A 24,453-nucleotide genomic window follows, 5' to 3' on the forward strand; every position below is an offset into this window, starting at 1 on the left:
CTGCCGTCCTCCAGCTCCCGTGACTGCTGACACTGCCGTCCTCCAGCTCCCGCATCTGCTAACACTGCGGTCCTCCAGCTCCCATGCTCAGCTAACATACCGTTGTCCTTAGCCTGTTGTTGATTCTTTCCTGTATCTTACCTTCTCCTTGTTGAGAAGACCTGATGCTAAGCAGAGAACATGGAAGACAGAAACCCTAACAGGGGACGGTAGAAACATACAGAAGACCTACAAACTGGTCATCAATGAAGGCCCACGAAGGCCAGAGAAGAGAAAAACATGATTGCAACTTAAGAACACAAAAATACACAGGACTTACTAATGGGCTAAATTTAAGTAGAAAATGGAAAAAACAGTCAAGAATTTTGTAGCAGGGAAATAACAGACTTAGGACAGAAGTAAAGAGGTGCACAGAAAAGTAGGTTAAGCTGCAGACAGAAAATTCTACATGCAGAATTTAAATAATCCAGCTAATTTTATTTCAGCATGAGTGTCTTTATGTCACTGTAAAAGTAGTATTATTTTAAATTATACATGTAAGAGAAAAGAAGTATTATAGTCTTTTTAAAGGTTTTGGGTATCCCTGAAGGATACCTACCCTGCAAAGGCAACTACAGGCAGGTGCCTTTACCAAGTCCAAGACCCCAGGCAGTGAGTGAGCAAACAGCCGCAGGTGTCTGAGCAGAGGACACTTTACAAGGAGCAGAGACAAGGAGCGACTTTGCCTCCACAGAACTAACCCAGGCATTTTCACCCTGTATGAAGAGATGAAAACTCTACAAGGGAGAACCCTGGGAAATCATGGCTAGCCCTGAAGGCTGCGGCAGTTCAGGCTTGGTGGGAATACATGCAGGCCTAACGGTTATACACTTCACTACTGTCCAATCTGGCAATCTTTAACTCCTAAGAGGAATATGTAACAGTATGTAAATTTATCTCCACCACCAGCACTTTAGTCTGTCTTGTCTCGGTTTTAGATTATGTGTCATTTCTTCTGATTTCCTAATAATGTAAGAATTTCCTACCAAGAGAGAGAGAGAGAGAGAGAAAGAGAAAGTCAGGTGGTGGTGGTGCACACCTTTAATCCCAGCACTCAGGAGGCAGAGGCAGGTGGATCTCTGTGAGTCCAAGGCCAGCCTGGTCTACAAGAGCTACTACCAGGACAGGCTCCAAAGCTACAAAGAAATCCTATCACAAAAAAAATCAAAAACAAAAAAAAAAAAGGAATTTCCTATTATCCTACACCATCCTTCCCCACCAAATGTACTATTTTGCCTCCTATTTCAAATTTCCAACATCCTTTATCTTATTTCCCAAATCCTCTCTTTTACTAAATTTAGTGAAACTCTGGGGGTGTATAAGAGAGAAGACTCTTAAGCCAATGTATGAGGGACAGATGCTGCCAACAGTCTGAGGACCCTCGGATTTTACAGAGTCTTCAGAGGTTTGAAAAGACTGTTAGTTTTTAAGCAGTTCAAACTTCAGATCAAAAAAATGGAACCAAGCAAATTAATTTTATAAAGCAAAAAATCTTTTTAAAAGCAAATGCAACATTCTTACTGGAGTGTCAGTCAATAATAAAATCTTTAATGCCACCAACAAACAAGAATGCGCCCAGTGAAGGCACCAGAAACAACGCAACAGCAAGCCGCTATCTGCAGGAACTAGCTGCACTGATCAGTCCCAGGAGGGAGCAGAGAAGCCCGGTCCTATAGACACATTTCCTTGTAGCTCTCTGGAATTTAGTTTTTATATTGACTACCCATACGTTTCTCCTCTACTCTTACTAACGCCATGAGCCATACTGACTTTCTTCAATGCTTCAAGCGATCTTACATTTCTGGAGAAATCTATCAGTCTTCTAGTAGTACATTACGGATTTAACCTGACCTGCTCTTTGAAATGCTCTGTCTTAGGCAGGTGTGACTTGACTATTCTTTCATATCCATGTAGGCAGTATCCAGACTATGCTGGCCTTAGGAATAACTCTAAATGCATCCTGCTTCCTCTACTTTGACTTTAGTTTTTGTGGCACTTCCCAGCTACACTCTTTCCTTTCTCTTCTAGCGTCTTGGCTCCTTTCCTCAGCAGGCCCCCACCTCAGAGCCCCTCCCGTCAGCCTCTTGTGTAAACAGTACTGCTACCCCAGCCTCGGGATGCCCAGAAGCCAATGGGGCTGCCTTGTACCCCACATAGCGGCTGCTCCAGCTGGAGAGGATGAATTCAAAAAGAAAACGAAAAATTTCATTACCTGCAAACTGTAATTGCTCTTTTGCAGGCATATGTTTTGACTCTTTTACTATTTTTCCTGTTTTCTCTTTGACTTTGGGTTTCACGGTTATGTCATGAACCACCTGAGCACGCTTTTCTTTCGGTGGTACTCTGCTTTAGGCTTAAACTGCTTCTTCTGGTGGTACTCTGCTTTAGACTTACACTGCTTTTTTTGGTGTTACTCTGCTTTAGGCTTAAACTGCTTCTTGGTGTGTGTTTTAAAAGGTGGCTGTTCTAGAACAAGTAGTTCTGAGTCTGTTGTTACAGCAGAAAGAAGGACCCTTTGCAGCAGCCCCGGTGTCCTGCGCACTGCTCCTGGGTGTGCCAAGACTGAAAGGCCGCTCAGGCTTTCGCCAGCATCTTCTCTTGGGACAGATGCTACAGACCACAACCACCCTGACATAGCCCGTGCTGGCACACTGCAGTCGGGACTCATTTCTAACCTTATGAAGCACTTTGGGGAGTCACTCAACCACAGATGTTTCACCAGCTGTGCCTGCCCCCATGCACACCTGGCAGAAGCATGAAGACCTGCCTCTGCCCCTACACCAGGGAGTGTCCAGTGAAGCCCGGTCACTTTCTCCTTACCTTTCTCAGAACCAGCACATGACCCTTCAGGTGACTAACAATGCCAGGCTCGTCTCTCCACCTCTCCACCTCATTTATAGTCTAAATTATTTAGCATGTCTTTTATATTCTGTCAAGTTTGGTTTCATTATTTTAGAGTGTTAATTTATGTTACCAAACATAACCAAAAGCTGAAGGAGCCCAAAACCAGACTTAACACCTTCAGTATTTAAGAGCTTTGTCACTTGATTTATTTCCTTCTCTTTGCGTGCGCGCATACACACACACATGCACGCACACACGCGCACATACACACACACGTTTATTTTTAAATGTCATTCTAAACAAACCGAAAAAGATGACAATTTCATTCAACTTCTAAAATACTATTACAAAATGTTATTTTCATAAAATATGTTGATGCTGTCTCAGTAATGAAGAAAATTAGTGACAAAACACCTAAAACCTAATTTAGCTGGAAACATGGCTCGGTTGGTGGAGTGCCTGCTTGGCATGCAGGAAGCCTTAGGTGTGATCTCCAGCACCTCAAAGAGTAGGCGTACTAGCTCACACCTATAATCTAATACTCAGGAGGGAGGTGGGGGCAGAAAAATCCCAAGTTTCAGGTCATCTCAGGCTACACAGTGAGTACGAGGCCAGCCTGGGCTACATGAAACACTGAATCAAAAAACAAAGTTGTAATTATTATCCTTTTCTAGTTATCTCTATTTTTCAATGTTATCTAGAAATACAGTATCATTTATGAACTTATGCTTTTAAAAAGTCAGAATATAATACAGCACTTTTTCTCCCTTGTATTCTTTCTCCCTGAGAAAATTAAATGCTATGAGCATCAAAAGTTTAGTTTTGTGAACAGGAGAGAAATACATACAGTGGAAAACACGGAAGTCGATATATGGGTGCGAGCCTCTTCTTTCTGCTTCAAATCCTGCTCGGCTCCTTACGCGGACATCGCCTGGGCAGAGTCAAAAACAAACGGTAGTTCGTTAGAAAGCTGTTTCTTATGTACAGACAGAGCCAGGTGGGATTCTACTCCTTGGTAAGGCCCAGCCAGGGGAGGTAGGCGACATATATGTGGAAATGCCACAGTAAAACCCATGACTGCATGCTAAAAAATAAATCAAACAAAATGAACTGAATGAATGGTTAAGAACTGACTTTCTTGGAGGAGCTAATAAAATTTCAGTATTGATTTATAAGGCTGTGTTAGGAATCTTCTAAAATTTCATTCCTTAATAATAATCTATATTTTAAAGGTCATTTTATTACTTTGATGGGGTTGAACCAATAATCATAAAATGCCATAAAAACAAAATCTGTTTTTACAGAAGAAAATCTTAGAACAAAACTTTAAAAAGTCACAGCAAGAAGCAGGCATCCACCATGCCTGCTCTGCCTAGCCCGGTACACTGGACTGACCACAGAGGGGAGAGATGCTCTGCCTAGCCCGGTACACTGGGCTGACCACGGAGAGGAGAGATGCTCTGCCTAGCCTGGTACACTGGGCTGACCACAGAGAGGATGGACAAAGGAACCACATTACTCTCAAGCAGCCTGCAATTTCAGTGCGCAAACTCCCACTGGACTCTGCAATTAGAAATCTCTCTTCTCACCTAGGGTTTTAGTGAAAATGAAGACTGCACTTTGGTTTCCCAGCTGCCCAGACCTAAATGATCACGCAAAAACTGCATTAATTACAACACTGTTTGGCCGATGACTCAGGCATATCCCTAGCTAGCTTTTACATCTTAAATTAACCCATTTCTATTAACCTGTGTATAACCATGAGGCTGTGGCCCCCACCTACTCTCTCTATCTCTTTTGGGATTTCCCACCTGGCTTTATTCTGCCCTGCCATAGGCCAAAGCAGCTTCTTTATTAACCAATGGTGATAAAACATATTCACAGCATACAGAGGAGAATCCCACATCATTTTAGCAAGTTCTTAAACTTTTGTTTTTATCTGTTTGATGTTGTTCTTACATAAACCCACATGATTTTCAGGTAATTTAGCAACCAATTACCAGGCATTCTTTGTATAATAGGCATTGTTAAATTCTGTAGTCAAACCCAAATAAGAAGAACCTTAGTTCCCATTCTGTGGAAGCAGAAATTGGGTTCTGGTGGATCAAATCGCATTTCTATGTCTCAAGTTCGTGCAAAGGACAAGTAGTACTTAAACCCACGGTTCCAAAGCAGCACTTTCCTGTTAATGCTGTCCACAGCAACCACGTTCACAACAGAGGAGAACCTCGTAGAAGCTTCAGCTTCCCACTGCCACTTCGTGCTCCTGAGACACTGACTTCCTCAAAGGATCGCCCTTCATCGACTGTGATCCATCTTTATCTACCGAGGCCTCTTTTATGTAGGGAGTCCTCAGTATGACAAAGGTCTGCTGAGTGCACGTCAGACCCAGCACACACCAGTGCACGAAGTTTACCTTCCCCAGGGCTGAACGAATAAAATAAACGCATAACTGCTTTCCATGGAGTAGGGTGAGAAGCTATAAAGTGAGCTAGGAGGACGGGGAATGGAGAGATGGGGAGGAATAGTGTCGTAGGGGAGTCCTCACTGAAGAGCTGTCTAGACAGGGACCTGAGGCCATCAGAGGAAAGAGGCTTCCAAGCACAAGGACGAGCAAGCATGAATGCCCTAAGCCAGGAGCACACTTGGCATGTTCACAGACAAGTAAAAACACCAGTCTGACAGGCATGCTGGGAAAGGGAACTTGGGAAAATTGGGGTCAAAGAGGCATCAGGCTGGGTCACACTGGACACTGGGACCTAACACACCAGTTTTGGCAGTTACTCTAAGGTCAAAGGTCCTCAGAGTACTCTGAACACACAGTGAAGATGACTTCAGGTGACTTTATTTATGTATGAAAAAGGTTCACGTTGGCTGTGCAGACCACAGCTCAGGAAGACCAATTAAGGAACAAGTTCAAGAAGCAAGGCAATAACCAGGGTTTAGAGTGGTGACATGATCAGGATGGTGCCATGCCAGTTTCTTTCATGGTACCTGCACTTGTCAATGAACTAGACAAGGAGTATGCCAGAAACAGGAGTCGAGAATGACCGCATTCTGAGAGACTGGAGGCAATATCTATTGAGATGGCGAGACTACAGATGGGGGAAACAAATCTTCCCAGGCCTGTTAGAAGTCTGAGGTATCCATCATTCACCCATCAGAAAGCACCCATAGAAACAGAGTAAACACATCTAGAACTTTGCTTTAGGGGTGAAAGAACCATAAACATCGTTTTTAAGAGGCAGGGGACGAGGAAATGAGGAACAAACACCTGCTGTAGTAGGACAGAATGGAAGTGGGTAAGACACAGAAAATACAGAGCAAATTAAAGAGGAAGGAGTAAGAGCAAAAACAGAACTTGGGGATACATTTAGGCTTAAGAGTATAAAAAGTTAGTGAAGAAAACAAAGGAGGAACAGAGGTAGATAAACTATAACAATTAGCTCAGTATCTTAAAGCTGGAGGGAGAACTCTAAACATGAGGAGAAAAGACAGGACCAACTCCTCAAAGACAAGCAAATACGCCTACTGGGATATCACTGTGCATGTTTAATAGTGTGACGTAAAGAGCAAGGGACGTGTTTGGGTAACGAGGATGCCGACAAAGGCAGGAGGGAAAATTGAACATGTACATGCAGCCAGTTACAGGGATGTGTGAAACACGCTAACGCATAAGAAGCGTAAGCACCAAGCTCTCTCAGTAGACCCACCCCCTCAGAACAAATGAAGACTGCCTCACAGCAATGGCTCAGGCTCGTCCTTGTCCATGCTGACAGCACGTCTTTATTTAGCAGCTCTAGAAACCCATTTTCCACAAAAATGCTCTAGAACAGTACAAAGCTGTACACTAAAAATACCATCCCATTAAACCAGACTTCTACATTGTCTTAACTGTAAACCGCCCCTATTTATCCATCACATTCAGTACTAGTTTTCAGATGCTCGGCTTCAATCTCTGCTATAAAAAGTAATGAAAAGGCTACACAATGAGAGATATCTCATCCCAAATAATACGACAACAAAATTAACTGGCACTGATACAAACTGTGCTTACCGAGCATACGAATATATAACGCAGTCTGGTCAGAACTGTCATAGGAAATAGCTCCACGTCTCTGGAAAAAAAAAGGATGCATTTTAGCACATGATAATAAAATGTGATCTAAAATTTAATTCAGCAATCATGCATCTATTATTTATTACATATTATTTGCAAAGCATTCTGCAAAAAAAGGTTGACTACCCAAAACTCTGCTCTGGAAATGTCCCGCTGGAGGAAAGAGAATACAGTACAGAGCGGCTAAGAACTACCATAAGACATGGCCACAAGAGCAAAGGGCTTGAGACTGACACACAGTTGATTTCTTTCGGGGCTGTGGGATGCCGAGGATGGAACCCAGAGACTTTGGCATGCTAGGAAACCATTCTATCACTGAGCTGTATCTCCAGTCCTATAGAAGTTGGTTTCTAACAACAACAAAAAAAAGCGACAAGTTATCCAATGGAAAAGAGAGGAAAGGAAGGGCTGCTGCCATTCCAGGTGCCTCTCCAAGCTCCAGGGCTTCATATACTACAAGAGTGATTACTTACTTCAGGTCCCACTCACAGGTCCTCCAATGGCTCCCCACTGCACTGGAAATGAGTTCCAACCCACATTCTAGGGTTTATCGCCTCTAAGACCTGCTCTCAATGCTCTTGTCTTCCACAGCCATGACCACCCCGATGCGGTCACACTTCCCTTACTTTTCTCACCGTGCCCAACGTCGGCCTTCACCTGTGCTGCTCCCGGACATCCTGAGGCCCTGCCATTCCTGCTTCATATCTCTGAGGCCTGGATGAACATTCCCAGGCAAACCCTGGCTACCAAAGCTGCAGCCATCTGAGAACCACGCTCTCTTCCCGCAGTGGCCCACAGCACTGGCTCCATTTGCTGCTGCCTTTAAAGCAACAAATCTTATTGACTGCTTTAAAAACAACAACAACTCAGTTGGGTATGGTGGCACACACCTTCAATCCCAGCACTTAGGAATCAGAGGCAGCTCAGTTTCCATTTGGCTAGTATTGTCCTATTTGCTTTATATTAAAATAGAATCCACAGGAGCTGGAACCTTATCTGTATCATTTACCACTGTATCCTGGCCTCTAAAAGAGGACTTACCATTTAATAAATAAATAAATGAACAAACAAATAATACTTTGTCAACAAATGCACTTGTTGCAAATAAAACTTATGAACTGAGCCGGGCGGTGGTGGCGCACGCCTTTAATCCCAGCACTCGGGAGGCAGAGGCAGGCGGATCTCTGTGAGTTCGAGACCAGCCTGGTCTACAAGAGCTAGTTCCAGGACAGGCTCCAAAACCACAGAGAAACCCTGTCTCGAAAAACCAAAAAAAAAAAAAAAAAAAAACTTATGAACTGAGGAATAAATAAACAGTTACTGACAGAATTGAACAAATGAATACACTTCAAAACCTGGAAGGTGCAACTGCCCAGTACTCTGATCATCATCTAAGTTCTGTGCCAGCAAACACCTAAATCATTGCTGGCTACCCCAGATCCAGACCAACATTCAGAACAGCGCCTGGTACACCAAAAACAGAGAAGGAGCTGATGAGATGGCTCAGTAGGTCAAGGTGCTTGTTGCCAATTCTAATGGCCTGAGTTCAGTCTCCTAGACTCACATGGCAGGAAGAGAGAATGATTCCTGCAAAGTGTTCTCTGACCTCGACAGGCATGCTGCAGTCTGTGAGTTCATACACACACTTGGTTATAATACACTGGAAAAAAAACAACTGTTTGTTTGAGACAGGGTCTTACTATGAAGCACTGGCTGCCCTGGAACTGCTCTGTAGACCTGGCTGGCTTTGAACTCACAGAGATCTGCCTGAATCTACCTCCTGAGCATTGGGATTGAAGGTGTGGACCACCATGCCTGGCTGGTTTTTTTTAAAGCAATCAATAAAATTAGTTCCTTTAAAGGCAGTAGTAATTGGAGCCAGTGCCACAGGCACTGTACAAGGACCTGAGGAGATGGCTGAGGGCGGGGTAAATACTATTTAATACATACACTAACACCCCCCCCCAAAGCAGAAAGGAGAGCTGTTCAACCTCATCAACAAAAGAAGTGTACACTGAAGTCATGTGATCAAAGTTCTACTCATCAGAATAATGATCTAGTCCACAAAACTTTGGCTGAGAGTTATAGGCACTTAATATGTATGTTTCTATAAATCTTCGGGGAGGTAAGAATATTGGCTTAAAAAATAATTTAAAAAATTTACTTACGTGATTAAACAGAATTGGTATGCAAAACTACTCCTCCAAATATTATGTTTTTGGTTTTTTTTTTTTTTTGGTGTGTATGTGTGTGTGTGTGAATGTGTAGAGGCTGAAGGCCGTCTCCAGTGCCTGTATCTCAGGCATCATTCACTCTGCTGGAGGAACAGTCTCTTCCTTGGCCCAGAACACACCAAGTGGGCTAGACTGATGGCCAGAGAGCCCCAGGGATCTGCCTTTCTGGTCCTGGGGGCTGGAACTACAAGCATGCACCAACAAGCCTGGAGCCTAGGCGGGCTCTGAGGACTGAGCAGGTAGCTCCTCAGGCTTGGCCACGCCCACTTTACCAGCTGGGCTAGCACCTCTGCCAAGTTATATTCTTAGTGCTACTATCACTTGGGGGGGGGGGGAGCTAAAACTTTGTATGATTTAATCTTTTTAAAAAGCCCATGAAATGTAGAACAAACCTTTCAACTAAAATTAAAGTCTATCAATATTTATTGTCTCCAAGGATACGGAGGGACAAAGGTAGAATGGAACCTTTTAATACATAACTTTGTGCCTTTAAAATCTTATAGCATGTACAGTTATTACATTTCACAAAGTAAATAAAATAAAATGTGGGAATTATCTTTTAAAAACTACAAAGAAAACATGATCTTAAACAGCAAGGAATAACGCATACAGAATGCATTCCTGGCCGCGTGGCAACAGTGTCTGAAGCAGCTGCTGTCCCACAGCGAGCTAGGCATTCTAGAGTAAAAAGCCACTGCTGTCACCTGATGTGAAGACGCCACTCAGCAGGATTACGGTCATCTCCACACCTCAGTTTACGAGGTTACCGGCCTTACTGGCAGGCTAAGGGTCAGTCAAGCAGTCTGGGAAAAGGTGGTAATATTTCTTCATTGGCTAAAACCCATTAATGAAACCACAGGCATCAAAATGTAATAATGTATCATAGCTGTACCCATCAATAAAAACTTGGTGAAATGGCTGGTTAAAATGAAGTCTGAAGTGCTACTCTCTACAAGTTCTCTAGTAGGGGTGTTCAGGATTCCACTGCCTTTCCTGCAGGGTGCATACTTATCCAAACAGCCACTTCCTAAAGCCTAACCAACTACATCACACAAAGAGCAGCTGAAGACGCTTGTCAAGTCTGCAGTCAGACATGTTAAAGCTAGGTGCCAAACAACCTGGCGAGCCACTCACCCACACACACTGATATACTGTACGGTGCTCACACATGGATGCACTAGACATAAAAATGCCAGGGCCTCTACTAATTTAGACAAAAAGGGTAAAATTTAATGTATCTCAATGAAGTATAGACTGACAATTACATAATAAATAAAATATTCAATTAGTACTTACTTAGGGTTAGTCTATAGATAGCCAAAGAGCTATCCTGAATCCTAAGATACAGCACCTACTAAATAAATCCAAACAAAACGAATTTTTTTAAAAAGTATAAACTTTTAAAATAAGTATCTGAACCCACCAACGAATACAATCACACATCAACTTCCTCACAAATTACATTTAACATGAATCTCATCAGGTTCTCTCCGTAAGCAATCTAGGTGATCTAAAGTAACTCACTTTGGGAAATGAGATGCACCATAAACTATATTCCATGTAAGAGTGTCACTTTCAAAAATGTGCTTCATACACCAAGACACAAGTTGAACTTTTTTTGTTCTTAAAAGATCATTTTTTAAAGCCACATACTGGTAGAACTGTATTTTTAATAAGAACAGTAAAGCAAACTCCATCCTGTGTCCACATCATCCCGAGCTCCCTGGGCTTCTGCCCACATTCCCATTGCACCTCTCCAGCGAATGGAAATAACCACGGCTTCCACTCGTGACTCTTCTAATTTAGCCGGCCTGGGAACAGCTTGTAAAGCAGACTAGTATAGGTGAGAGCCTGGGCGCGGCTGAGCTAATCAGCAACCAACAGCCGCAGCATAAACAAGTTCAACCATAGGCCCTGCAGAACCATGGCGCTCTCGGAGCCAGCCTGAGACACCCGTGTGCCCTGGAACCCAGTGAATCATTCTCCCATAAAGACTCCATGTGGAAGGAAATGACAAGCCGTGTAGAAGCGGTTCCCAATATTAGTTAATGCATAACTTTTAAAAACAGGCATGATGAAAGCAACAACAGATACTCTTCTATGTGTTTTCATACAAAATCTCACTTAACCCACACATGAATTCTGTGCAGTAGTCTTGATCGCCACTTTACAAGTGGGACACTGAGTTAATGGGTTTAAACACAACAGCTCTATATAAAGTTTCTGGGAGCACTGGAAAATTACACCATATGCGAAATAGATGAAACACGACCACGGCTCCAAAGCCATTTTCCCCAACACAGCAAAACAGGATTTTAGAATGCGTTGTCTCTGATCACGTACTAAGAAGGCGAGCTTTGGCTTGACTGCCCAAACTACTCAGATACTGCCTTCATCTTTCGAGTCTTTTGTCCCAAATTTGTTTTAGAAAAACTAGGCGTCAGCATTTTTTAAAGAAATAAATTCTGGCAGTCATTGAAAAAGCGAGGGTCCTGCAAACATCTACAACTTGACTAATACATTGTTAACACTAACGTGACCTTCAGCCCACAGCTTGGAAGCCAAGACTTTGAAAAGGAGCAAATAGCTGTCAGCAAAGCAAACTAATCCCTAATGTTTTAAACACCGGGAGTTTTTAGACTGTACTGAATTTCTTGAAGAAATTTCTTTAATCAAGTACACTGACAAAAACCACTTCAAATAAAAGACAAGAATGCTTCAATGCTGTGCTTCAACATGAGCAACTCAGCAGCGGGGTACAGTGCTGCTTGGAAAAGAACATTAACTTTGTAGGCGCTTTTTGTTGCTTAGCAAACAATGGCAGCCTTGAGGATTTTAAATTAATAAGTTACCTTCTCAATACAGAAAGAAGAGAAGCCGTATGGTAGATGAAAGAGGCAGCCATTTTTATGAAGACGTAGAAGATAACTTAAAGCAGTGTCAATGTAAGCATTTGTACTTCAGCTTCTGACTCTGGTTCAGGTGGCAGGCTGGCTAACTCACTCTCAAGTACTTCTCAGCGGAATTCAACTTCAAAACAAAGAGATCGCAATTGTGTTTTTGTGGATGTATTTTAGCTATGGGTCAAGGCTAAAGAGGGGGCCACACGACAGGGTGGGTTTTGGTTTATAAAGCTTGCCACTGATTAAAATATCCTTAATAATTATATTTTATATATAAACATCAGTCAGTCCTTTCTCTCAAAAAGAAAATATTTAAAATGTGTATACTCACAAGTCTGGCTTGTTAAATTCTATAATTTTCAAAGTTAAACTTCTTTAAAGGAAGGGCACTGGGAAAGCTACTGGGCTTCTATGATACCACAGAAATCCCGTAGGAGCAGTAAAGTGAGGGAAAAGAAGAAAAACAAAGCCTCACAAATAGCAGTGTTAAGCCTTTTTCACAGACAGAACCCACAGCTCTTTGAATTCAGAAAGATTAAAATCAAGACAAAACAATGTAGATATTTCAAGCCTATCAAATATGCAAATTAATGACTAATGTCACAATCCTACGAGCAGACATGCCCTCCCGACCTTAGAGGCGATCCACTTGATCAGAACCAAAGCTAGACACCAGATCAGTGTGATTCCCATTGGATCAACCAAGAGCCCACCGCATACTCTCTCCCCACCACCAGTGTGCAATGGCAAAGAAGACTTCCTAAGGAGTCCGACGAATAACAACTGTCCGGGCCAGAGAGGACACTGACTGCCTTGAACCTCAGGCAGCTGCCTTTGGACAGTGATCACCTGACTCCTCTGAGAATGTACTGCCTGGCTGGCCTTTCTGCCCAGCGCATGCTTAGTGCCACAGCCCCACAGTTGGGATAGAGCACAGGAAATAATGCTGGAAGACAGGAAAAATCCAGCTGGCATAGCAATCTCATGAAAGGTCTCAGGCTAGCCCAAACACGTCTGTAACCATTCCACACTGTAGTTTGAAACGATTCTCAGAAACACTTGGCAAGGCCAAGACTTTCCTCATTCTTCTCATGCGGGCCAGCTCTGCAGGCGTAACCCCATCCCATGTGGAATACTAGTGCAGTCTGTACTTCACCTCTGAGGACTGCATTTCTTCAAACTTTATTTCCTTTCAAGTGGGACTGCTACTGCTTTATGATCACAGAGGCCGTGGTAAAAGAGATCTGTGCTACCTAACATGACACTTTACTTCTTTTGGGTTTGCTGACAAGGCCAGCGTATTTTCAAATAATAAGAGGTGTTTGTTCTCAAGCCCTAAGGCAACCTCGCTCCTGTAACATTCAGGCTGCACGTCTTCTCTTGCGACTCCGAGTGAGTGGTCCAGGAACCTAGCTTGCCCGTCTCCATCCATCTTCACCACCTCCCATAGCATCCAGCAGTTGCAGGGTACTTCTGATGGAAAGTCTCTCACGAACCTCTCCAGCAAGTATTTAAGCTTCCATTATGTAAACGACAAGGATGTGTGAATCTGAGTGGTCACAAGCATGGCTCCTGGCCTTTAGAAATCAGTCTTTATTAACCCACTGTCTGCAACCAAACACAAAACTGCTGGCGACAGAAAAAAGCCGGAGTAAGTCTACTGCAGAGAGGTGGGCAATCAGCAGGCCAGACCCTGCAGCCAAACGGAGGCCTTGTACTACAAAAATTTAACACATTTTTCTAAGCCCACTTTGGCCAGTATAATGCAGAGAGGTCAGGGCTGGCTGGGCGGTTAGGACATCACTGCAGAGGCTCCAGAGAGAACGACGACAGCTGGATGGACAAAAATAAACACCGAGGACATGAAAGATTGTGCCATGGACTTTAGTTCACAAGGAGACAAAATTATCTACACATTCCCATCATATAAATGAGGGTGTTGACACATATAATAATGTAATTTTCTTATTAGTTCTCAGCACCAGCGACTTATTTGGCTTAAAAAATATTTGTGTGTGTATGATGTGTATGTGAGTGTGTGTGTGCGCGTGTATGATGTGTGTGTGTGTGTGTACAATGTGTATGTGTGTGTGTACGATGTGTATGTGTGTGTGTACGATGTGTATGTGTGTGTGTGTATGATGTGTATGTGAGTGTGTGTGTGCGTGTATGATGTGTGTGTGTGAGTGTGTGTGTACGATGTGTATGTGTGTGTGAGTGTGTGTGTATGATGTGTATGTGAGTGTGTGTGTGTATGTGTATGTGAGTGTGTGTGTGTATGATGTGTATGTGTGTGTGTATGATGTGTATGTGAGTGTGTGTGTATGATGTGTATGTGAGTGTGTGTATGATGTGTATGTGAGTGTGTGTGTATGATGTGTATGTGAGTGTGTGTGTGTATGATGTGTATGTGTGTGTGTATGATGTGTATGTGTGTATGATGTGTATGTGAGTGTGTGTATGGTGTGTGTGTGTGTGTGTGTGTGTGTATGGGGTATTACTCAGGTATCAGTTTTCTTCTAACTTACAGGATCCAGACTGAACTCAGGTCACCAGGCTTGCACGCAAGTGCCTCTACGCACAGAGTCACCTCCCTAGTCCCAGAGTACTTAGAAGAACTTAATTCTATACCTGTCAGAATTGAAATAAGCATGCACAAGTCTAAATTATGCTTTTCCTAAGCTGAAATTATTCTTAACAGAGCCATAAACTTTATTCATCTTGCTATTTCAAGACATAGTAACAAGATGTAACACGCAAATTCTTACCCTGAACTGTGCAAGGATGATTTGTCAGGAAATTAGGTTTGATTATCGGGGTCTCTGACGTTCTGCTCCAGGGAGGCTCCAACAACCAAGATCAAAGGCTTCCAGCAGGGGGCAGAGGCTAAGAGCAGAGTGATTCTGGGCTCAGCTCTCTTCTCATGAATAGGAGGCCAGGCAGAGCCGGTGGCTAGCAAGGAGTGTTGGGGTCATGGGGTCATTGTTTGCCACCTAGCCTGAACGCTAAAGGTCAAATCAGCCCACCAGGAAGGGGTCTCTTATCTCCTACAAACTTCCTGCCAATCAGAAGCCAAATATAAAATGACTAATTTTTGTACACCATTTAAGCATGTTTAATGAGTCTTTATGGTAACCATGTTAATTTGCATTTTCTTTCAGACTAAAGTCTGAGAAGAGCTGAAAGGGGAAGAGAAGGAACCAGGATTCAGAAACACCAGAGAAAAGAACAGTAAGAGAAGTAAACACAAAGTTCCCGTTTAAGTGGATTTCTGTTGGGATTATTGTTACCATCTCCAAACTACTGGGCCTGGGCATGAGAGCTGCCCTGTGCCTACTCCCTGCCCACCTCCCAGGTAACAGCTAGTCGTATGCAGCTGTACACACCTGTAATTCTAGTTCTCAGGAGGCTAAAGCAGAGGTATCGCGGGTTCCAGGCTAACCTAAGTGGCATGAGATTTTGCAAAAAACAACAAAGCCCTGAGCGTAGGGCATGGCGTGCACTTGGCTTTTATCCCAGTATAGCAAAAACCAGCTCATAGTGTGTGACCACAGCTATGACCTAACCACTCTGGATCCCAATCCCAGCATCCCTCAGAGCAGTTCACACCATGCTAGTCATGTGGCAAAGAAATCTCTCACCTGGGACAGGACTGGCAGCTGGGCTTTCATTTCTAACACCAGCTAAGAGTTTGGCTCTCTACAACGGCGGGGGACCCCACCCCAGTATCTACACTTACATGTCTACTGTATGTCTGACACTGTGATGCAGAGATAATCAAGATACAATCCTATCAGGAAATTTCCTAGTAGACTGAAAAACGGCTATTGGATTTACAACTGAAATCACCAAGTCTTCACTGCTGATAACGTGTTTACAGTTTGGACGATTTTGCCAAATCCCAGGCAATACAGTTCTCTGTAAAATACGTTTAATGTCAGGAACCTAATGGCTTTCTAACTTTTCATTATTTTGAGACACGCTACTTAGTACTAATTTATCTTGGTAAATTGTAAGGCTTCTTGCTATAAAGAAAATGGTTTCAGTAAAACTGAAAACAGAAGGTTTTTGCCGAGTTAGTGGCCTGCATCACTAACACCACTTTCACACAAACTTTCTTTAGCGTCTCAAATCCTTAGGGAAACACCGGAGTGCAATCGAGGCATTAAACACAGCTAAACCTTCATAGACTACTTTAGACTATAAGCAGAAAGTTTAAGTCTCTTTAAAACATTTCTGGGGTTTGTAAGATTACTACCTGAAAAACTCAGTTACAGGTAGCCCTTACGATTTTATAACTGATCAATAACAAACAGTGTGGCTCTGATCACTGCGTCCTAGAGGAGGAAGCCAAGAGCAGGGTTATGCAGGGCTCTGCCATCTGCAGCGCACCTGTCAGTCTTGGCAACAGCCTGCAGCTATCCATACAGAGACTCAGCATGTCCCTCAACCAAATTAGGCTAACCTCATCTGCATTGACATCACTGCCTATAATTTTGGAATCTTGCAGACAGAAATAGCTTACACAGGGCTCTTTATATAAATGTGGTATAGTGTTTAAAAAAACCCTTGTAACTATATTTATGATAGGAAAATGTGGAAACTATCATAGTGGAACTCCAACTGTGTGTTGCCATCCTGCGGTAGTAAATGAGAGGGGAGCTTTCTCTTTGGCCTCTTTTTAAAAGCCACAAGTTGACATTTTTTCAAGTGGTATGAATTTCAAAACCTAAAAACTGGTGGGCTGGTGAGATGGTGCAGTGGGCAAAGACGCTGGCCAGGCGAGCCTGATCGGCACCTGAGTTCAGTCACTAGAATTCACATAGGGGTGGAATGGGAGAGCCAACTCTAACCTCTACGTATGTCCCACAATACACGTGTCCTCCCTAAACGTACGTGTGTGTGTGTGAACAAACTTTTAAGAGTTAAAAATTTATGTATTTGTCTTACATCAGTGGTTCTCAACAGTGGGTCGTGCCCATCAGAATTTTTTTTTCTGATGGTCTGAGAAACCCCAGCCATAATTTATTTTCATTGATACTTTATAACTGTATTTTTGCTACTGAGTAGTGTCTCAATTCCTATGTGTTGTAGGATATTTTTACACGCTGTAAAGATGTGTTGCTGTGATTGGTGTAATAAAAAGCTGAGTGGCCAATAGCTGGGCAGGAGAGACAGGCAGGATTTCCGGGCAGAGAGAGGAAGAGGAGATAACTGGGTCACGCAGGAGACTCTACTGAGACACGGAAGGAACAAGTCAGACACACAGAATGGGAGAGAGGGAAAAGCCATGTGGTAGACTATAGATTACTAAAAATACGGGATATTTTAAGTTATAAGAGCTATGAGGACAAACCTAAACTAATGGCCAAGCTTTCATAATTAATAGGTCTCCACGTCAGGATTTGTGAGCTGGAGGCGGGCAGCAAAGCTCGCTACACCTAAGACCATAGGGAAATGTGTGTTTTCCGATGGTCTCGAGCTGTTCTAGATATATTTATTAACAATTTTTTTTCATGTCAAAATGCAGGTGATTGTTTAAAATTTTTAAACTCAGCATACTAAGAAAGTATGCTTTGTGTTTTACATGCAACTCTTTGTTGATCTCCACGCCACAGCACAGAAGCTCTGGAACAAGGCAAGGTCAATAAAGAAGGGTGCACTGCTTGATGGAGCGCTTCCCTCTGGGAGTTTGTGCTTGGCCAGCAGGCCGTCCTCTCAGGACTCGCGCTGCTCTCATTTGTTCTCATGGGTGCCGTCGGAGACGTTCAGCGTTGATGAAACCCAGCCGCGCTAGCCGCTGACACCCTCTTGGTCTAATGCTAGCAACTTTAAGCTTCCAGCATGCCCGGTGTGTGGTCCTTTTAGCATGCACACGTTATAGTTGTGGGGTCTGTGCTACTATTTTTATCCTTTTCACTATTTCGGCAGTGTTTGGTGACAGTGTCCTATGCGTCTACATTTTTAAGGCAATTATTGCATGAGCTCAATAAGCAAATCTATGCACTCTTGGTCTGTCACACGGTGACGCTCCGTGCGACCTGAAAAAACCAGGATGTTTTACTTCTTCCTCCATATGAGGAGTTACACGCTCATTTCCTTCAAATATTGGGTTACAGTGTGCCAACTGTGTACCTCACAATGACCAGACGGCCCTAATCAAGGGGTGAAGTTCCATGTCATGGTTACGTATTGATGCTGCTGTCCTGTAGAAGCTTAGCTTCTTATTTCTCACTTTTATAACTTCTCTTTTAATTAGAAGTTTATAATTGCATGTGTTTATTTATTTATTCATTGTATGTATTTGAGCACTGTTATTTGTTTCTAAAAGGGGCGTTGGTCTTGAAGTCCTTTGCTCAAGCACTCAGCTTCTCAACTACTGCAAACTGTAGGCTCAAGTTTCAAGGCTTTAGATTTCCACAAACACCTAACATATTTAAATTCCAGGTTAATAAGAGAATAATTAAACACACATAGGAGACACCAAACATCTGCTGACTATCCAAGTCAAGACACTATAGTCCTTAATATAAACCTCGTGTATCAACTTCAATTTAGTTACCAGGAAGTTTAATAAAGTTACTAAAGACTCTTCAACAGATGAGGCCCCACCATCTCACCCCAGGAGAGACTTATTTCAATGAGACCTACTTGTAGATTAAGAATGAAACAGCATCCTACCCTTAAGATAGTGAATGAACAAACACTGTGGGAAAGTATATATGACAACCGCTGCTACGCTCTCCAAAATAGTCAAGGCACGGAAAAGGTTTTGAAAGGACACCTGAGGCACTCGGGTTCGACAGTGTGATTAATCTGCATGTGTACTATTGGGAAGGAGGGGAAGGAAGGAAGGAAAGCTGGAAGAGGGAGGAGACTGGGCCCTGGGGACCCAGAATGCACCAGTGATTACATCATAAGCAAATGCAAGGGTGCCCTTAGTATTACCGATGTGATGTATACCCCATCAAGAAAGACATCAGGATAACATGACATGGTCTGTTGTGGGAGCTGCAGGGCTGCATTCCGCCACCCAGCTCCTGCCACCAGCTAGCTTTACCCGAAATAACAACACACAAATTGTATTCTTTTAAACACTGCTTGGCCCATTAACTCTAGCCCTTACAGGCTAATTCTCACATCCCGATCAACCCATCTCTAATAATCTGTGTAGCAACAGTCTTACCGGGAAAGATTCAGCATGTCTGACCTGGAGGCTTGCTTCATTGCATCTGCCCCCGAGAGCTGAGCTACGGCATCTGAGCTCACTTCCTCTTCCTCCCAGCATTCTGTTCTGTTTACTCCACCCACCTATGTTCTAACCTATGAGGGCCAAGCAGTTTCTTTATTTTTTAACCAATGACCTTTCTCCATCAATAGTCAGTTTTCAAATTAAAAAAAAGATAAGGAAGATAAAGCAGGAGAGGCTCAATATGTTTACCAACCAGAAAAACGCTACCTAGAACCACAAGGTACTACTACATATCCACAAAGAACGCTACAGTAAAATGACAAGGAGCAGCGGGATCTGTGCTGGAGAGAGATGGCTTGAACACAAATGTCCGTAACTGTTTGATTCATCACAATCAAGGCTGCTCATGGCTCCCACACCCATCAGCAGACGAATGAAGTGTGGTGGGTATGCAACGGCATGTTCCTCAGCAATGCAATGGGGGCCAGCACAAAAACAATACACATACAACTAGTGAATAAATGTCATTTAAAATTTTGAATTATAAGAAAACAATACAAAACTGAGGGGGAAGCGACAGAACAGAGGCAATTTGTAAACGTAGGAACATGGACGCCTCATTGGTGGGTTAAGATCATGTGGTCATTGTGAGTTTCACTTTGGCACATTATAACCCAATATTCAACAGCAAAATGAGCATGTTTATCTGCAGAAGTAATCTCAAGAGCACCATGAAAAGCAAACAGAAAACATTTAAACCAAATTCCAGAAGTCACAGTTCAAGAATGGCACAAATCTGAGCAGGGGAAGTCTGGGGCAGGTACTGGGGGGACTGACTTTTAAAGGGCTCAAGGGGTCTTCTTTGGGGTGACTGAAGAATAAAGTATCTTGACTGGGATGTTAGTGTGTAGGTGAGCAAACTCGTTAAAATCCCTAAAATTATATACAAATTATGCCTCATTAAAACTAAATTCCAGCTGGGCAGTGGTGGTGCATGCCTTTAATCCCAGCACTCACTCAGTAGGTAGAGGCAGGCGGATCTCGGCGAGTTTGAGGCTAGCCTGTTTTAAAGAGCTAGTTCCAGGATAGCTATGGCTGTTACACACAGAAGCCCTGTCTCAAAAAACAACAACAAAACAAACAAAACAAAAAACCCCAACAGAATTCCAAAGAAGCTTAGCACAATTAATGTATAAAGTTAAATCTGAAGTGGTGAAGTGATTGGATCTAGAGAAGTAATAAAACATGTTTGCCAATCATATTAAAGAATCTGAAATTGTATACAAAGACAGAGTCATGCACAAACTACATTTTAGGAAAAATACTGGGGAAGAAGACATCATCAGTCTGTGAGGTAATCAGTAAGAAAGCTATCACTTCAACCAAGAGACGATGGCCATGGGCAGACAGGTGCTACAGCTGCTGCGTGTCCGGAAAGGGCTAAGGCCTGAGGACAGCCAAGTTGAAACATCCATCCATTCTGTGGTGGTCTGAAGGCCTGGGAAGATCTGGACTGGAAAGGGGGATTTAGGAGTAATCCTGCAGTAACCAGAGCTATACGCTGACTATTACCCGAATAAAGAAAAGATGGCTAAATCAAAACCTCTACCTCACAAACAGCAGGGGGTGGGAGGACAGCAGTCCAAAACTTTCAAATAGTAATTATTCAAACTGAACAGCATTCTCTGCCCACAGCCCTTCACCCATCTTTTCTCACAGATACATACACAGATAACACTCCTGGTCCTCTCATGCCTCAGGAGCACTGAAGCCAGAAAAGAAGCTTGAACACAACCCACAAAGCAAGTGACAGGAAGGTTCCACAAATATCAACCCAGCTGGCTAAATGCTCACCTAGCATGCATACAGCCCTGACTGGATCCTCAGCACCACATAAACCAGGCAAGGTAGCCTAAAATCCCAGCACTCTGGAGCTAGAAGAAGAATCTAAATTGGAAAATGAAAATCATTCTCAGCTCCAACATAAGTTACAAGACACCCTGAAACACACAAGACCCTGTGTCTAAAAGCAAACAACCAAAACCAAACAAAATGCCCACAAACAACATGGCTCCCCATTTATACCCAACACAGGCAAGAATCTGGCTCCAATCTCTTCATTCCCTTTTCAGGAGATGAAAGCAGCTAATGATGTTAAAAATTCTTCAGTTCAGCGTGGACACTGATTTGCATAATGCCTACCTAGGACAAAATCTGTGTTATTATTATTATTTACTAGGAAAGGCGAATGAATCTATTTAACAAAGACTGAACATATCGCAACACTGAAGCAGTTCAAAGAACTGGATTCACAAATGAAAACTGGAAAATTCTGGAACTTTAGGAGACTTCTTCTGAAATCCCTCCATGATAGTATGAAAATTGAGAATACTCAACAAAAACGAAGTCAAGGCTGGAAGGCAAGAAGAGCACAGACACTGGCTTTCCTTCAAGTACAAGCAGAGAGAGTGAACCAGCATCTTAGGTTCTCCACAATCTCCCCGGTAACGAACAAAACCAACGAAGTCCAAGATCTGACCAAAGATCAGAACAAGCCTGGAAACTAGTGCTAATGGAGGATGGTGAACGCTAGTCACCAGAGATCGACTCCGGTAACTAGTACTGATGGAGGACAATGAGCACTAGTCACCACAGCTGACTACAGTAACTAGTACTGATGGAGGACAATGAGCACTAGTCACCACAGCTGACTACGGTAACTAGTACTGATGGAGGACAATGAGCACTAGTCACCACAGATGGACTCCGGTAACTAGTACTGATGGAGGACAATGAGCACTAGTCACCACAGCTGACTACAGTAACTAGTACTGATGGAGGACAATGAGCACTAGTCACCACAGATGGACTCCGGTAACTAGTACTGATGGAGGACAATGAGCACTAGTCACCACAGATGGACTCCGGTAACTAGTACTGATGGAGGACAATGAGCACTAGTCACCACAGCTGACTACAGTAACTAGTACTGATGGAGGACAATGAGCACTAGTCACCACAGCTGACTCCGGTAACTAGTACTGATGGAGGACAATGAGCACTAGTCACCACAGCTGACTACAGTAACTAGTACTGATGGAGGACAATGAGCACTAGTCACCACAGATGGACTCCGGTAACTAGTACTGATGGAGGACAATGAGCACTAGTCACCACAGATGGACTCCGGTAACTAGTACTGATGGAGGACAATGAGCACTAGTCACCACAGATGGACTCCGGTAACTAGTACTGATGGAGGACAATGAGCACTAGTCACCACAGCTGACTCCGGTAACTAGTACTGATGGAGGACAATGAGCACTAGTCACCACAGCTGACTACAGTAACTAGTACTGATGGAGGACAATGAGCACTAGTCACCACAGATCGACTCCGGTAACTAGTACTGATGGAGGACAATGAGCACTAGTCACCACAGCTGACTACAGTAACTAGTACTGATGGAGGACAATGAGCACTAGTCACCACAGATCGACTCCGGTAACTAGTACTGATGGAGGACAATGAGCACTAGTCACCACAGATGGACTGCGGTAACTAGTACTGATGGAGGACAATGAGCACTAGTCACCACAGATGGACTGCGGTAACTAGTACTGATGGAGGACAATGAGCACTAGTCACCACAGATGGACTGCGGTAACTAGTACTGATGGAGGACAATGAGCACTAGTCACCACAGATCGACTCCGGTAACTAGTACTGATGGAGGACAATGAGCACTAGTCACCACAGCTGACTACAGTAACTAGTACTGATGGAGGACAATGAGCACTAGTCACCACAGCTGACTACAGTAACTAGTACTGATGGAGGACAATGAGCACTAGTCACCACAGATGGACTGCGGTAACTAGTACTGATGGAGGACAATGAGCACTAGTCACCACAGATGGACTCCGGTAACTAGTACTGATGGAGGACAATGAGCACTAGTCACCACAGCTGACTACAGTAACTAGTACTGATGGAGGACAATGAGCACTAGTCACCACAGATGGACTCCGGTAACTAGTACTGATGGAGGACAATGAGCACTAGTCACCACAGCTGACTACAGTAACTAGTACTGATGGAGGACAATGAGCACTAGTCACCACAGATGGACTCCGGTAACTAGTACTGATGGAGGACAATGAGCACTAGTCACCACAGATGGACTCCGGTAACTAGTACTGATGGAGGACAATGAGCACTAGTCACCACAGATGGACTCCGGTAACTAGTACTGATGGAGGACAATGAGCACTAGTCACCACAGCTGACTCCGGTAACTAGTACTGATGGAGGACAATGAGCACTAGTCACCACAGCTGACTACAGTAACTAGTACTGATGGAGGACAATGAGCACTAGTCACCACAGATCGACTCCGGTAACTAGTACTGATGGAGGACAATGAGCACTAGTCACCACAGCTGACTACAGTAACTAGTACTGATGGAGGACAATGAGCACTAGTCACCACAGATCGACTCCGGTAACTAGTACTGATGGAGGACAATGAGCACTAGTCACCACAGATGGACTGCGGTAACTAGTACTGATGGAGGACAATGAGCACTAGTCACCACAGATGGACTGCGGTAACTAGTACTGATGGAGGACAATGAGCACTAGTCACCACAGATCGACTCCGGTAACTAGTACTGATGGAGGACAATGAGCACTAGTCACCACAGCTGACTACAGTAACTAGTACTGATGGAGGACAATGAGCACTAGTCACCACAGCTGACTACAGTAACTAGTACTGATGGAGGACAATGAGCACTAGTCACCACAGATGGACTGCGGTAACTAGTACTGATGGAGGACAATGAGCACTAGTCACCACAGATGGACTCCGGTAACTAGTACTGATGGAGGACAATGAGCACTAGTCACCACAGCTGACTACGGTAACTAGTACTGATGGAGGACAATGAACACTAGTCACCACAGATCGACTCCGGTAACTAGTACTGATGGAGGACAATGAGCACTAGTCACCACAGCTGACTACAGTAACTAGTACTGATGGAGGACAATGAGCACTAGTCACCACAGCTGACTACAGTAACTAGTACTGATGGAGGACAATGAGCACTAGTCACC

The 24,453-nt window shown here is 43.5% G+C and overlaps 1 protein-coding gene across 1 annotated transcript in view; it reads right to left on the reverse strand.

The window, feature by feature from the left end:
- Pde7a (phosphodiesterase 7A) overlaps positions 1-24,453 on the reverse strand; it is a 103,236-nt gene that overhangs the window by 37,356 nt on the left and 41,427 nt on the right. Inside the window, exons 2-3 of the mRNA XM_075971331.1 lie at positions 6,941-7,001; positions 3,731-3,814 (exon numbers count right to left, since the gene is read on the reverse strand). Coding sequence (XP_075827446.1) covers positions 3,731-3,814; positions 6,941-7,001 — 145 coding nt within the window. The remainder of the gene's footprint in view (positions 1-3,730; positions 3,815-6,940; positions 7,002-24,453) is intronic.

Source organism: Microtus pennsylvanicus, chromosome 5, assembly GCF_037038515.1.
Source record: "Microtus pennsylvanicus isolate mMicPen1 chromosome 5, mMicPen1.hap1, whole genome shotgun sequence".
Classification (NCBI taxonomy): domain Eukaryota; kingdom Metazoa; phylum Chordata; class Mammalia; order Rodentia; family Cricetidae; genus Microtus; species Microtus pennsylvanicus.